The 16,478-nt window shown below is 45.0% G+C and overlaps 1 protein-coding gene and 1 long non-coding RNA gene across 2 annotated transcripts in view; both read left to right on the forward strand.

Annotated features, from left to right (window-relative positions):
* The window catches only part of LOC126988003 (uncharacterized), an 89,539-nt gene that overhangs the window by 20,914 nt on the left and 52,147 nt on the right, over positions 1-16,478 (forward strand). The window contains 15 exon segments of the mRNA XM_050845733.1: positions 429-642; positions 1,133-1,266; positions 1,513-1,679; positions 2,729-2,902; positions 4,571-4,680; positions 7,101-7,256; positions 7,790-7,918; positions 8,487-8,671; positions 9,511-9,581; positions 9,584-9,692; positions 10,612-10,897; positions 11,737-11,878; positions 13,507-13,680; positions 15,133-15,311; positions 15,825-15,971. Of these exon segments, the coding sequence (XP_050701690.1) occupies positions 429-642; positions 1,133-1,266; positions 1,513-1,679; positions 2,729-2,902; positions 4,571-4,680; positions 7,101-7,256; positions 7,790-7,918; positions 8,487-8,671; positions 9,511-9,581; positions 9,584-9,692; positions 10,612-10,897; positions 11,737-11,878; positions 13,507-13,680; positions 15,133-15,311; positions 15,825-15,971 (2,377 nt within the window).
* On the forward strand, positions 11,911-13,200 carry LOC126988012 (uncharacterized). The gene is made up of 3 exons (XR_007741379.1): positions 11,911-12,512; positions 12,613-12,777; positions 12,938-13,200. It is a non-coding gene; the product is annotated as an uncharacterized LOC126988012 (long non-coding RNA).

Consider the following 16,478-nt stretch of genomic DNA (forward strand, 5'->3'; position numbering starts at 1 on the left):
AACTATTTCGGCGCTCAAGCCCACATAATTATTAGTCAAGGCTTTCGTAGGAGTTTCGAGCATTTCCAGGGCTAGTTTTATGGCCCTGGTGGCAGTATGACCCTGCTTCTGTACCGTGAACCTAAAAAGCACCCTTGAGAACACGACTAATCACATCTTTGGCCTTTGGAAATAGTGGATGAGAGAGATAGAAGCGTCTGAGAAAGCCAGCCAAAACTTGTATATTATCAAACGTTTGTGACTCTTGTGACGAACGTTTCTCAAGACCACTGAGGAGCTAGATCGGGTTGCCATGACTTTCTTTTCCCGTTCACGACGCAGAAGCCTTTGAAAAACTACCACCAGGCTCAGGAAACTAATAATGAAAGCCTTTTGAAATAACTGAACTAATGACCTAAGACTCCCCCGCTTGTGTTGCCTCTCGACAGACCCGACCTGGACACCATCATCCAGGCGGCGCCGCTGCTGGAGGTGGAGAATGTACACGCTGACGCCTTCCTGGGTGTCGGCTCCCTGGTACAAGCATACTGCCGCGACCACCCGACCTGTACCGACGCGCCGCCCGTCCTCAGGGTTATGGACACACTCAAGGGCTTCATCGAGGACTCTTGTCGCCGGCAGACCTCGGAAGAGAAGATCCAGGTTTGTACGAAGCGGCAGAAGGAAGGGAGATTAACGAGAAAAGAAAGTAAATGTGAGAGAGAGAGAGAGAGAGAGAGAGAGAGAGAGAGAGAGAGAGAATATAGAAAAAAGAGAAAAAAATATATAAGAAAACGATAAAACAAGTGTAGATAGCTAGACAGATCATTATATAAATAGGTACCGCATACATAGAAAGATACAGTAAAAAAAAAAATCATAACAAAAATACATAAAAAAAGTTATATAGAGTGATAGATAGATAGATAGATAGATAGATAGATTGAATGATTGAGGGCTCCAATAACGAAACTCATTTATAGTTATCGTTAAAAGAGTTAGATCCTGATGTTTCTTGGCAATAGTTAGGCGTCAGAAACCGGTAGACACTATACTCTGATTACGATAACCTGGCAACGGTGTTCAATCCTACAGACGCGATCCGCCTAGCTCCTGATCCTCCTTACCTTCGTTTTCACACGCCCTTCTGTAGGTTCTGATGGCACTGAAGGGGATCGGAAACGCGGGCCTGGCTGTTACGGAGGCGATCCCTGAGAGCCTGACGCAGTGCTTCTTCGACGAGACCAACGAAAACGAGATTAGGTTGGGCGCTATCACGGCCTTCAGGTGGGTGACTTAAGTATTCTGAACTCCTCCCTCTATCTTCCTCTCTCTCTCTCTCTCTCTCTCTCTCTCTCTCTCTCTCTCTCTCTCTCTCTCTCTCTCTCTCTCTCTCTCTCTCTCTCTCTCTCTCTCTCTCTCTCTCTCTCTCTCTCTCTCTCTCTCTCTCTCTCTCTCTCTCTCTCTCTCTCTCTCTCTCTCTCTCTCTGTTTATCTATGTCTCTATCTATCTATCTCTATCTCTCACTGCAGGCGATTCCCTTGCGAGGTCTCGAGACTCCCGCTGCTAAGGCTCTTCAAGGACCACACTCAAGACTCCGAACTGCGCATCGCCGCCTACCTCGAACTCATGCGTTGCCCAGACTTCCAGGTGGTGAGGGTGGTGAAGGAGGCGCTGCTCAACGAGGAGGTCAACCAAGGTCAGTATTCAAAGGGGGAAGGGGGTTAGTTTAGGGGTCAGACTTAAAGAGGGGGTAGTTTATAGGTCAGACTTAAAAAGGGGGTAGTTTATGGGTCAGACTTAAAGAAGGGGTAGTTTATGGGTCAGACTTAAAAAGGGGGTAGTTTATGGGTCAGACTTAAGAGGGGGTAGTTTCAGTTAATGGCACAGGGTCAGTCTGGACGCATTTTGAGATCCTGAAGAAGAGAAGGATCAATAAAGTCTCTGGTCTTCCTTAACTGTTTCCGTGGACTTTTTTTTTTTGGACCCACCCAGAGATCCTGAAGAAGAGAAGGATCAGTAAAGTCTCTGGTCTTCCTTAACTGTTTCCGTGGACTCTTCTTTTTTTTTGGACCCACCCAGAGATCCTGAAGAAGAAAAGGATCAGTTAAGTCTCTGGTCTTCCTTAACTATTGCCGTGGACTCCTTTCTTTGAACCCACGTAGACATCCTGAAGAAGTGTTGTCAGTAAGGTCTATGTTCTCCCTCCGTCTAACCACGAATCGACGGGCTTGGGTTCGAATCTTGGCCTAGACAGTCACGTATTGCTCTTTTTTTTTACAGCAGAGGAGGCAGTGCAAGGGCGTAAACAAAGAAAAGAAAACAATAATAATAAAAAAAAGCCAGCTACTTACTGCTCCTAAACAGAGTCGAGTGGGCAAAAGGAGAAATCAAAAATCTGTAACTGTTCACCTCCCCTTTCGGGCTGGTCGATAAATGGGTACCTGGGGAAACCTGGGGAGGGTAAACTGTGGTAACCCGGATGCTGCACTTGCCTGTGTCCCGGGGTAATGGTTGGTTGTTGCAGTAGGGTCGTATGGCAAGAGGAAGGTATCAGAACACCTCTCCTCCCGAAATTGACCCCTCTTTCGGCCACCTCTTTGGATTCTTTTTAGGAGCAGCGAGTAGCGGGCTTTTTTTTGTTATTGTTTCCTTTTTTTGTACCCTTGAGCTGTCTCCTGTGTTGTAAAAATAAAAAATGGTATTACGCGGTCAGATCAACAGTCGTGTTTTCCCGGGTCGTTCCAGTTGGCTCCTTCGTGTGGACGCACCTCGAGAACCTGCAGGAGAGTAGCTTGCCCTCGCGCGCGCACCTGCAGGGCCTCATCTCCAACGAAGCCATCGCCTCCAAGTTCTCGCCCGACGTCAGGAAGTTCTCAAGAAACGTGGAGCTTTCTGGGTTCTACGACCTGCTCAATGCCGGTAAGGAAATGGCGGCCCTTTTTATTCTTTTATTTATTTCATCTAGTAAAGTTTTTGGCTTCTAAGTTCGCATGATTTTGATCGTTTTTTTTTATAGATGTTATGTATATTGTTTTCTTTTTGGCTGTGTTAATCGTGGTACCCTTTCGTTTACTTATAGGATTTCAGTGACAGCCTGTATGCTTTCTTATTTTTCTTATAGGATTATACGATTATAGGATTATAGGATTATAGGATTATAGGATTATAGGATTATTTTTCTTATAGGATTATAGGATTATAGGATTATTTTTCTTATAGGATTATAGGATTATTTTTCTTATAGGATTATAGGATTATTTTTCTTATAGGATTATAGGATTATAGGATTATTTTTCTTATAGGATTATAGGATTATAGGATTATTTTTCTTATAGGATTATAGGATTATTTTTCTTATAGGATTATAGGATTATAGGATTATTTTTCTTATAGGATTATAGGATTATAGGATTATTTTTCTTATAGGATATTAGGATTATAGGATTATTTTTCTTATAGAATTATAGGATTATAGGATTATTTTTCTTATAGGATTATAGGATTATAGGATTATTTTTCTTATAGAATTATAGGATTATAGGATTATTTTTCTTATAGGATTATAGGATTATAGGATTATAGGATTATTTTTATTATAGGATTATAGGATTCTTTTTCTTATAGGATCATAGGATTATAGGATTATAGGATTATAGGATTATTTTTATTATAGGATTATAGGATTATTTTTATTATAGGATTATTTTTATTTTAGGATTATAGGATTATTTTTCTTATAGGATTATAGGATTATAGGATTATTTTCGATTATAGGATTATTTTTCTTATAGGATTATAGGATTATTTTTCTTATAGGATTATAGGATTATTTTTCTTATAGGATTATAGGATTATTTTTCTTATAGGATTATAGGATTATTTTTCTTATAGGATTATAGGATTATTTTTCTTATAGGATTATAGGATTATAGGATTATAGGATTATTTTTCTTATAGGATTATTGGATTATTTTTATTATAGGATTATAGGATTATTTTTCTTATAGGATTATAGGATTATAGGATTTCAGTGACAGCCTATATGTTTTCTTATTTCCCATGTTTTAATTAGCTAGTTAGTTCGTTAGGTGGTTGGTTAAATAGTTGGTCACTCATGAGTTATTAATTAATTATCTAGCTGTTTATCAGTGTCATTTTATTGGATTTATTATTTTTCTGTGTTTTTTTTTAATCTATGTTCATATATCACTGTTTTAGTTATCAGTTCATCTTTCTGCTCATAAACCTACATTGATTATCTTTTTTTTTTGTGTGTGTGTGTCTGTGTGTGTCTGTGTGTGTGTGTGTGTGTGTGTGTGTGTGTGTGTGTGTGTGTGTGTGTGTGTGTGTGTGTGTGTGTGTGTGTGTGTGTGTGTGTGTCTGTGTGTGTGTCTGTGTGTGTGTGTGTGTGTGTGTGTGTCTGTGTGTGTGTCTGTGTGTGTGTGTGTGTGTGTGTGTGTGTGTGTGTGTCTGTGTGTGTGTGTGTGTGTGTGTGTGTGTGTGTGTGTCTGTGTGTGTGTCTGTGTGTGTGTGTGTGTGTGTGTGTGTGTGTGTGTGTGTGTGTGTGTGTGTGTGTCCCTCGTACAGGCGCCAACGTGGACGCCAACGTTGTGTTCTCCCAGGAGTCTTACGTCCCACGCTCAGCGACCTTCAACTTCACCACGGACCTCTTCGGCCACTCCCTCAACCTTCTCGAGGTAAGATTATTCTCTCACTTTCTTTTCCTCTCTTTCTCATTTTTTTTATAACTTTTCAGCGTTGTGTGTGTGTGTGTGTGTGTGTGTGTGTGTGTGTGTGTGTGTGTGTGTGTGTGTGTGTGCAATCTCTTTTCTTTGGTACAAGCGAGAGTCTGTCACTGCTCCCTCACATTCTTTTCATTCTTCTCGTTCTGCGGCACTGGCCTGCATTATGTGTTGAAGGTATATTTGCCAATGTTCTTTATGATTTACGTACACGTTTAGCAGCGAGAAGTTTGGCACGAGCATTCATCGGGGACGGAGTGACGGAAAGAAATCAATTGTTGCTCTGCCCGGCCAAGACAAGGCACTTCAGTCCATTGACGAGTGTTGCGTCTCATGACACGACTCCTGCCTGCGGCCCACAGACGCCCGCCTCTATGCAGCGAGAGACAACGTGCCAGATTGTCGTACTCAGCCGCTTATATTTCCCGACTTCCTACCCCAAAACCGTCTTCTGGGCCCCTGTAACGAAACTCATTTATAGTTATCGTTAAAAGATCCTGATGTTTCTTGGCAATAGTTAAGCGTCAGAAACCGGTAAATACGATGCTCTGAGTACGATGACCTGGCAACGGTGGCGTGAGAACAGAACGCTGCCAACTTTCGAGGAACAATGGGTGACACACATCCTCCAGTCTTGCATCGACTCAAAGTTCTGCGGCAAACGTAAACATTTAGCTTTGCTCATTATTTCATCCTGTGTTTTCTAAAGCTGGGAATGAGGATCCTGCTGGCCATAATTGTGCTGTGTGCCCCGGGGGCCTTGGGGGTCACGAAGGGCGGTCGCTGCCGTCGCGGGGCCTCGTATGAAGACGACGGCCGTGTGCTCGAGGAGCGGGAACTCGCTCTTTTGCAGGACAACTTCGAGGAGGAGTCACTGAGGGGAGCACAGGACGCCGCTGCCGCCGAGAAGTACGCCTACGCCGCCTGGATAAAGAAGAACAAACCGAGTCTTTTACGGCACTTGGGGTCCGACCACCCCGTGGAGGTGGAGGGCGGCAAGGTGTGCCTCATGTTCATCCCGGTGGGCGACAACTGCAAGCCCGCCCTGGGCATCGTCTCCGAGCGGGACGTGATCCGCCTCCGCAAGCTCGGCTCACAGTTCGTGCCGCTCCAGAACACCCTCAACAGCCGCGCCTTCATGGTGGAGTGCATCAACAAGGTTACTTGGTTGAGGTGGATGAAGCTTGAGTTCTGAGAGGGTTGTTGGCGGGGCTCATCACAGCAACATAACACACATAGCTCCCGCACGGTGTTATTACCACAAAACATCGTTGCTCGCTGCTTATTCTCACCAACAAGTTCTCATTGACTTTTCTTTGGTTACTGAGATTTAAATTTTTCTTATTTTTGATCGAACATTGTATCACCTGTACTTTAAAGGTGCTCCGTGTGATCCTTGAAATTACTACTACGAGTGGGGGAGAAAATTTGTGTTTAGGAGCTGTGAGAAGTCATGCCACCGGCGGTCCAGGAAGGCCCCGAGTCTTTGACACAAGTGGGTATGGTCCACCCGGTGATGCGGCCATATCGTCACCGTCACCACCAAGTCCTCCTCCAGGTGCCGGAACTTGTCGAGGCTCACGGCCACACAGTCCGAGCACTGCTCGAACATCCCGTCCCGGGGGTGCCTGCACCAGGCGCCGCTCCCCGGGAACCTGAGGGTGACGATGGTCCTCCGCCGGGAGAAACAAGGGAAGCAGGCGAGGGGCTCCTTCACGGAGAGGCGCAGCTTGGACAAGCGCTTGAGCATGCCAGTGTCGGGCACGCGGGCCAGGCATTGGATGAAAACCACGTCGTCTTGTGGGGCCGCCATTTCTGTTTGGCAGATACAGTCACTGGGTGCTGCTCTGGCACGTGACCTCGTATTGAAGGAGCAAAGTCGACGGAGCTTGACGCAGCTTGGAGTTGACGATGCAACGCTCGGAGTCTATAGAGTTGATGTGTTCTCTGGGGCAAGATTACTACAGGAGCTACACACAAGGCCTTTACTCTTTCCTTCCGTGTGACCAAAGCAGATTCTTGAGAAGTGTTGTTTGTCCAGGAAATATTGAGAGGAGTAATGGAAGAGTTTGTGTGGAGGGAGGTGTGGAGGGAAGGAGGAACAGCAAGGGATGGTGGGAGAGAGATGTAGGGTGGCGTGTGTGGTTGAGAGAGAGAGAGAGAGAGAGAGAGAGAGAGAGAGAGAGAGAGAGAGAGAGAGAGACCAAAGAGGGATGGATATATTAATGCAGGGTATCACCATAATAACAGAGTAGTCTAAAGGAGCGGAGGATAAATCACTATTACTATCGCCAAGGAAGATAAGAGGCCAAACAAGACGGAATGGAAGTACTATCCTACCACCCTTACCGTCCCCTTTGCCTCCACCTCTGCAGATCGGCGCCAGGATCGAGGGATGGGACCGCGAGCTGGATTCCCTGTTCTTCCGCTCTCCTCAAGGCCCTGAAGACCCTCCGCTGCCCAACCCGAAGCTCCGGGAGATCATATCGAGAACCGGGAGGAAGCAGAAACACATGGGGAAGGAGGCTGAGGTAAGTGCTTCATCGGGTATTCACTTCTAACATCAGCTGTTTCTAAAGGTCAAAGAGGGGGTCAGGCGGGTTCTAATGAGTGTTTCTTCAGGTTCACGGTACAGAAGAAGGGTCAGACTACCACCAGGGTCATAAAACTACCCCTGGAAATGCCCACAACTCCTACGAAAGTCTTGTCAAATATGTGTTCTTGGGCTGCGATATGTCTTTTAATACGACCCAAAGTAACTCTAACTATCTCTATCTCTAATCTAACCTAAGTAACTCTAACTATCTCTATCTCTAATCTAACCTAAGTAACTCTAACTATCTCTATCTCTAATCTAACCTAAGTAACTCTAACTATCTCTATCTCTAATCTAACCTAAGTAACTCTAACTATCTCTATCTCTAATCTAACCTAAGTAACTCTAACTATCTCTATCTCTAATCTAACCTAAGTAACTCTAACCATCTCTATCTCTAATCTAAGTAACTCTAACTAACTATCTAACACAACCCCTTCTCCCTTCCCCCTCTCCTCGTGTGGTCAGATCTCTTTCCACATGAAGACCTTTGGCAATGAGATGTATTACCGCCACCTGCACGGCCTTCAGGAGGTGGTTCGCGCCCTCAACACGCTCAACCCGGCGGAGAGGATACGAAGACTCAACAGTGGAGAGGTGAGCGAGGGAGGAAAGGAGAGAGGAAGGAAGGAGTGTGTGTGTGTGTGTGTGTGTGTTGGGTCGGTAGGGTTTCGTGAGTGAGTGAGTGAGTGTTAAGGGGTGGAGGGATCAATGGTAGTAGTAGTAGTAGTAGTAGTAGTAGTAGAAGGAGGAGGAGGAGGAGGAAGAGGACGAAGAAAAAAAAAAGAGAAAGGGAAACTGGAAACAGGAAGAAGAGGAAAAGGAGGAGGAGGAGGAGAAGGAGGAAGAAGAAAAAGAGAGAAAGAAAGAGAAAGAGAATGAGGAAGAAGAGGAGAAGGAGAAAAAAGAAGAAGAGGAAGAAAAGGAGGAGGAAGAAGAAGAGGAGGAGGAGGAGTTTTAATTATCGTACTTAAGACTGTATATAACATCCTTCTCTTCCCCTATGCTGAATAGAATGACATTACTGTACACAATCTATCCATCTATCTATCTATCCATCTCTATCTCTATATATCTCTATCTCTACATTTCTCTCTCTCACATACCACACACACACACTCACTCACTCACACACACATATAACCTCCTTCGTCGCCCCCCGCAGGACATTAACCTTCAGAAGTCCTGGCTGGCCGTCGAGTCCGCCTACATTATCCCAACCACCGCCGGGATGCCGCTCAACCTCAGTGTCACCGCCAGCGTGGCCCTCGACCTGCACGCCAGCGGCAAGATCGACATATTCAACATTCTACAGGGTCACGGCGGCATCAGCGGAAGACTCAAGCCTAGGTTAGTAAGTTCACCGTATAGGAAGGTATCTGGACACCTCTTCTCACGTATCTGACTGCTCTTTCGGCCACCTCTTTGGATTCTTTACAGGAGCAGCGAGTAGCGGGCTTTTTTTCATTGTTGTTTCCTTTTTTTGTGTGCCCTTGTGCTGTCTCCTTTGCTGTAAAAAAAAATATATTATGGTCAAGTCAGCTCGCTCCCTCTCCTTTAAAAGTTACGGTTGGTATGGTTGATTATGGGGTAGGTATCTTTAAGCTCCTATATAGAAAACAGCTACCCATGACAAAACCCATTTCCAGAACTAAGGTAGGTATTGTCAGAACCTTCCACCCCTCACTTCAACTATTTCCAAAGATCGAAAAGGATACCAGTCGAGTCCTAATGAGTGTTTTCTGGGGTTCACGGTGTAGGAGAAGTGTCATACTACCAGAAGGGTCATAAAACTACCCTCTGGAAACGCCCAAAACTCCTACAAACGCCTTTTCAATGATGTTTACTGAGTGTTTTCTGGGGTTCACGGTGCAGGAGAAGGGTCAAACTACCCCATGGAAATGCCCAAAACTCCTACAAACGTCTTGTCAATGATGTTTACTGAGTGTTTTCTGGGGTTCACGGTGCAGGAGAAGGGTCAAACTACCCCATGGAAATGCCCAAAACTCCTACAAACGTCTTGTCAATGATGTTTACTGAGTGTTTTCTGGGGTTCACGGTGCAGGAGAAGGGTCAAACTACCCCATGGAAATGCCCAAAACTCCTACAAACGTCTTGTCAATGATGTTTACTTGGGCGCCGAAATGTTTAAAAACCTCCTAATCATTCCCCTCGTTCTGCTTGTCCAGCGTCGGGGTGGAAGTGGTGGGCTCCATGATAGTAGACGGTCACGTGGCGCAGTCCGGGGCCCAGCTGGTGTCCTCCTGCACTCCTCCACGGTGGTCGAGGGAAGGTTCGACGTCAACGGCTCCGAGCTTGTGCGGGTGGACCTGACCATGCCGAGGGACAAGATGGACATCGTCAATATATCGTGAGTGTTCGTCCTCTTGCCTTCACAGATAAGGGTCGATTGTAAGGGGATGGTAAAGTCAAGTTAGAGCATGGGTGTGTATAAGCAATCTTATTCATTCTGCTTTAGTCTCAGCGGATGAACGTTTTTACAGTGACGTTTTTGACCCATAGTAAGTAATCTTTGAAGCTCCACATGACCAACCTCGCCACATGTCTCTTACCCAGCGTTATCATACTCACCACACTGTATTTTTCCGGTTTCTGGGCCATTCTTATTCATTCTTCTTTAGTCTCAACGGATGAACGTTTTTACTGTGACGTTTTTGGCTCATAGTAAATAATCTCTGAGCCTCCACGTGACCAATCTCGCCACATGTCTCTTACCCAGCGTTATCATACTCACCACACTGTATTTTTCCGGTTTCTGGGTCATTCTTATTCATTCTGCTTTAGTCTCAACGGATGAACGTTTTTACAGTGACGTTTTTGACCCATAGTAAATAATCTCTGAAGCTCCACATGACCAACCTCGCCACGCATTTCTTAGCCAGCGTTATCATACTCACCACACTGTATTTTCCGGTTTCTGGGCCATAACTAATGCAAAAACACATCATTTTGTACAATAAGTAACTGAATATCGGTATATGTTTGGATATGACACTTCGGGCGTCTAAAACCGAGAAATGCATTGCCTGTGATATTCTGGTGACTCTGCTCCGCCGTTGCCAGATTGTCGTACTCAGACCATAGTATTTACCGGTTTCTGACGCCTAACTATTGCCAAGAAACATCAGGAACTAACTATTTTAACGATAATTTTAAGTGAATCTCCTTATTGGGGTCCACGAGACAGTTTTTGGGTCGGAAGTCGGTAAATATAAGAGGCTGAGTACGACAATCTGGCAACTTTGCTTTGCTCCCATCGTCTTGGTCAGGTCGAGTCTGGTGCTCATTCACGGGTCGGCCGAGGCAGCGGTGCAGAGGTCCCGCGAGGAGCTGGATGGCGTGACTAGTGACCGCATGGAGCTGGTCGGGTGCTCAGGCTACCAGGACACGTTGGGGGCGAAGCTGTGTTGGAATGTGCAGTACCCAAATGCCTCCCGCGTGCCCGAGAGCCCCTTCTTCCCGCTGACAGGCCCCGCGCAGCTGCAAGTAGCTCTCCATAAGACGGACCCGACACTCACCACCTACCAGATTCGGTACACGTGGGAGAGGCGAGAGGTAACGTGTTCTGTTGTATCTGTTTTAGCGTTAGGAGGGCAGAATGGTGTCTTCATGTACCTGTTTTAGCGTTAGGAAAGCAGAAAGGTGTTGTGTTGTACCTGTTTTTTAGTGTTAGAAGGGCAGAAAGATATTGTGTTGTACTTGTTTTAGTGTTGCGAGCGTTTTCTTCATCTTCTTTCTCTACTTCTTCTTCTTCTTTTTCTTCTTCTTCCTCCTTTTCTTCTTCTTCTTCTTCTTTTTCTTCTTTTTCTTCTTCTTCTTCAATATCTTCCTCCTCTTCATAACACTGTATCATCTTCTTTTTCTCTTCTTCTTCTTCTCCTTCTTCAATATCTTCCTCCTCTTCATAACACTGTAATCACATGTTTATTTTGGATAGACTAAAATGATACCAGCTGAGAAGTACACACCAACAAAAATTATTAACCGAGAGCCAGAAAATACGGAGTAAGTGAAACAGTCGTGGGCAGTACCGTAGACTTTTCCCTCTTTGGATAGACTACAAAAATATAAGTTAAGAAATATATATTAACTGAGACAGACTGGGATATAAGTGGTAAGTGAAACAGTCATGGGCAGTACCGTAGACTTTTCCCTCTTTGGATAAACTAAAACAAGTGCAAGTTAAGACATATATATCAAATAAGACAGACGTGGAATATACGTGGTACGTGAAACAGTCATGGGCAGTACTGTAGACTTTTCCCTCTTTGGATAGACTAAAAAAATATAAGTTAAGAAATATATATCAACCGAAACAGACCTAGAATTTAAGTGGTAAGTGAAACAGTCATGGGCAGTACCGTAGACTTTACTTCCTCCTTCTACGCCCGCAGCTGTACCGTACCTTCCTGCTGTCAGTGAACACGCCGGGCACAGCAACGCCTCGGGAACACAGCATCAGCTACAACGTCAACTTCGGGTCCCAGAACATATACCTTGACCTGCACTCCCCCCAGGCCAACGTGTCCGCGAGAGGTGAGTGGGTTACAGATACCTTCACTTCTCACCTCAGTTATTTTTAAAGGCCTAAGAGAGGATCAATCAGGATCTAATGAGTGTTTTTTTATGTTCATACTACAGAAGAAAGGCCAATCTACCATCAGGGTCATAAAAACACTCCTGGAAATGCTCTAAAGTCATACGAAAGCATTGTCAAATAGGTGAACTTGGGCCTTGGGGGACGAAATGTTTAGTAATATGACTCAGAATTGAAACCAGAAGCAAGCTATAGAGATCCCCCGATACAAAGACTAGGCACAACTTAACATCCCACACACAAAGCAGTCAGATAAAGAACAACTAAGGAATAAAATAATGAAAACAGAAAAGATATCCGTTGCAAAGACAGATCCTCGCTAGCAACATGGCGGCTTCAGAGTGCCCAGCCTGTACATTTGAGTTCTTTTGGGAAATTAGACAGACTTGCCGCCCACAGGTACTTCATTCTATTACATGGTGTTGTCCTTAAGGTCACACTGTCTGTTACAATATGAGGGAGTAATCAGGGTTATAATATATACCTCGGGGCGCGTCAGGCAGGCTTCGGGGTGGTTCCTTGGGGTCAAAGCTTCGAACCATTGCATTTACAGGTTAGGTTAGACATTTACAGGTTAGATTAGGCATTTACAGGTTAGGTTAGGCATTTACAAGTTAGGTTAGGCATTTACAGGTTAGGTTAGGCATTTACAGGTTAGGTTAAGCATTTACAGGTTAGGTTAGACATTTACAGGTTAGGTTAGGCATTTACAGGCTAGGTTAGGCATTTACAGGTTAGGTTAGGCATTTACAGGCTAGGTTAGGCATTTACAGGTTAGGTTAGACATTTACAGGTTAGGTTAGGCATTTACAGGTTAGGTTAGGCATTTACAGGTTAGGTTAAGCATTTACAAGTTAGATTAGGCATTTACAGGGTAGGTTAGGCATTTACAAGTTAGGTTAGGCATTTACAGGTTAGGTTAGGCATTTACAGGCTAGGTTAAGCATTTACAGGTTAGATTAGGCATTTATAGGGTAGGTTAGGCATTTACAAGTTAGGTTAGGCATTTACAGGTTAGGTTAGGCATTTACAGGTTAGGTTAGGCATTTACAGGTTAGGTTAGGCATTTACAGGTTAGGTTAGGCATTTACAGGTTAGGTTAGGCATTTACAGGTTAGGTTAGGCATTTACAGGTTAGGTTAGGCCTTACTATGAATAACAACCTTAACTTTAATGTGGAGGTGCTTTTGGTCGGCATTTACACATTTGCCACGCTGCCTATTCAGTGTTTACACACTGGAACACTCAAGTCCAAACGTACCCTTTTTAGAATCAGAATGTCGTTCCCCTGAAAGCCTGAAATTTCCACTTGATTGATAACTCCTTCCCTAGAGTATAACCTAACCTGTAAATGCCTAACTGACCTGTAAATGCCTAACCTAACCTGTAAATGTCTAACCTAACCTGTAAATGCCTAACTAACCTGTGAATGCCTAGCCTAACCTCTAGATGCCTAACCTAACCTGTAAATGTCTAACCTAACCTGTAAATGCCTAACCTAACCTGTAAATGCCTAACCTAACCTCTAGATGTCTAACCTAACCTAACCTACCATGGGTGCTGTCAGGTCGGTACGTGGATGGCGACAGGGAGCGAAGGGCAGACCTCAGCATCGACCTCAATGGGCGGGAGGTTGCGACGCTGACGGCCGGCCTCTCCGCCCACAGCAAGCAGGGCAGAAACGTGTTCAGGCCCATCTTCACCGTCACCTACCGCGGCCAGGATGCCATCAAGGTCACAGGTAAGGTCAGGCTAAGATTGATTGGTAAGGTTAGGTTACTAAGGTTAAGATTGGAAGGTAAGGTCAGGTTAAGATTGGAAGATAAGGTCAGGTTAAGATTGGAAGGTAAGGTCAGGTTAAGATTGGAAGGTAAGGTCAGGTTAAGATTGGAAGGTAAGGTCAGGTTAAGATTGGAAGGTAAGGTCAGGTTAAGATTGGAAGGTAAGGTCAGGTTAAGATTGGAAGGTAAGGTCAGGTTAAAATTGGTAGATAAGGTAAGGTTAGTAAGGTTAGATTAGTAGGTAAGGACAGGTTAAGATTAGTAGGTAAGGTCAGGTTAAGATTGGAAGGTAAGGTCAGGTTAAGATTGGTAGATAAGGTCAGGTTAGTAAGGCTAGATTAGTAGGTAAGGTCAGGTTAAGATTAGTAGGTAAGGTCAGGTTAAGATTGGTAGGTAAGGATACCTAAGATTAGCAAATAAGATTAGGTTGAGATTGGTTTTATGAATGCTCATTTTTCTGGACAAAACTTTTTTATAATAGACGAGTCCAGCTCATGATCAGGCCATGGTGAATTAGAAAAAAAAAAAAAAGACATGAGTACAGGATTACAACAGACAAATGCTAGTCCTATTTAACCCGGTAACAGCGACTGGACAAATTTGTGGCTTTACCGTGTAGCAGCGACGGGACAAATTTGTGGCTTTACCGTGTAGCAGCGACGGGACAAATTTGTGGCTTTACCGTGTAGCAGCAACTGGACAAATTTGTGGCTTTACCGTGTAGCAGCAACTGGACAAATTTGTGGCTTTACCGTGTAGCAGCGACTGGACAAATTTGTGGCTTTACCGTGTAGCAGCGACGGGACAAATTTGTGGCTTTACCGTGTAGCAGCGACGGGACAAATTTGTGGCTTTACCGTGTAGCAGCAACTGGACAAATTTGTGGCTTTACCGTGTAGCAGCGACGGGACAAATTTGTGGCTTTACCGTGTAGCAGCAACGGGACAAATTTGTGGCTTTACCGTGTAGCAGCAACTGGCCAAATTTGTGGCTTTGACAAATTTGTGGCTTTACCGTGGACAAATTTGTGGCTTTACCGTGTAGCAGCGACGGGACAAATTTGTGGCTTTACCGTGACAAATTTGTGGCTTTACGGACAAATTTGTGGCTTTACGACAAATTTGTGCCATGATATAAACCCCCCAAAATAGATGATACATAAACTGATCACAAATGCTTTGATATATAGGTATTATGAAGTGGTTTGTGTGAGTGATGATTTTTTCTCATTTTTCTCGCTTAGAGGGACCATTAAAAAACATGATCCCTGCTGCTACCGGGTTAATACTAGGTAATTACACCCCCTGCCCCCCCCCCCCCAGACACACACACACACACACACACACACACACACACAAGTCAAGTGAAATGCGAAAATATATAAAAGCTCACTCCTATTCACCGTACCTCAGGCATGGTGGACCGGCGCCTGAACAGCAACACAGAGCTGCTGGAGGTGGACTTGCAGGTGAAGTGTATGTTGCCCAGAGAGAATGGCGGCTGGACGATGGCCGCCGGCACCGTCAAGGGCGACATGACCTTCAGTGAGGGGGAGTTGACCGGCAGGTTGGAGGCTCTCTACAGACCGTCGGTAAGGGCATTCGGGGGTCTTTTTTTTTATTTTTTATTTTTATATACAGCGAGGGAGGCAGCTCAAGGGAAAACAAACAAAACAGCAACAATAAAAGCCTGTAGACACTCCTCTGATGAAAGAAAAAAGAATGAGAGGGCATAAGAGAGGTCAATTTTGGGTGGAGAGGCTCCTTGATACACTCCTCTTGTAGTAACACGACTAGCCTGATGAGCGAGCCTCCCATAACTCCCTCTACCAGTGGGGTACCTCTTTGGCCAACTGGTGAAGGAGTGGCTCTCCCGTTACGCTGGTCGCGGGTTCGATCCCCGGCGCCGGCAAACCTTTCCTTGTTTGGATTAATTTCCCAGTGGTTGTGTGGAAGCGTAGTAAAGAGAAGATTCTGGCATTTCACTCTTTGCAGTCCAGGTTGTCAATTTGCTGTCAACTTTAATGTGTTAACTTGGGCGACGAAATGTTTTAAAAGACGACCCATTGTCCTGTTGTAGTATCCAGCTTCATGTTGCATTGCAGGAGTCATCACCAGAGGAGAGCATCAAAACAGAATACCGGTGGGCCAAGTCACTCTCAGCCGCCTCGGACATCAAGACGGAACTCAGTGTCCGATTCTTCTTCTCACAGTTTCCAAATATCAACTTTGAGGGGCAGCTGCTGAGAAGGGTGAGCTGGGAAACATCTCCTCTTTGTCTGGTGTGGTGTAGCTGAGAGTGTAACTGGGTGTAGTGTGGCTGGGTGTGGTGTTTGGTGTAGTGTGACTGAATGAAATAATGTGGTGTGGTGTGGCTGGGTATGGTGTGTAATGTAGTGTGGCTGGGTGTGATATGTGGTGTGGTGTGGCTGGGTGTGGTGTGATGTAGTGTGACTGGGTGTATGGTGTAGTATGGCTGTGTGTTGTGTGATGTAGTGTGGCTGGGTGTGATGTGGTGTAGTGTGACTGGATATGTGGTGTAGTGTGGCTGGGTGTTGTGTGATGTAGTGTGGCTGGGTGTGATGTGGTGTAGTGTGACTGGATATGTGGTGTAGTGTGGCTGGGTGTGACATATGGTGTGGTATCAGTCCGAATCAAAACTTCCCCACACCTCCTGTCTTGGAAGAAGTGTAAAGACAGGAGAATGCCAGGATGAATAAACGAAAATAACATTAACTTGCAATCAGGCTGTTGAGTGA

This window comes from Eriocheir sinensis, chromosome 67, assembly GCF_024679095.1.
Source record: "Eriocheir sinensis breed Jianghai 21 chromosome 67, ASM2467909v1, whole genome shotgun sequence".
NCBI classification, from domain to species: Eukaryota; Metazoa; Arthropoda; class Malacostraca; order Decapoda; family Varunidae; genus Eriocheir; species Eriocheir sinensis.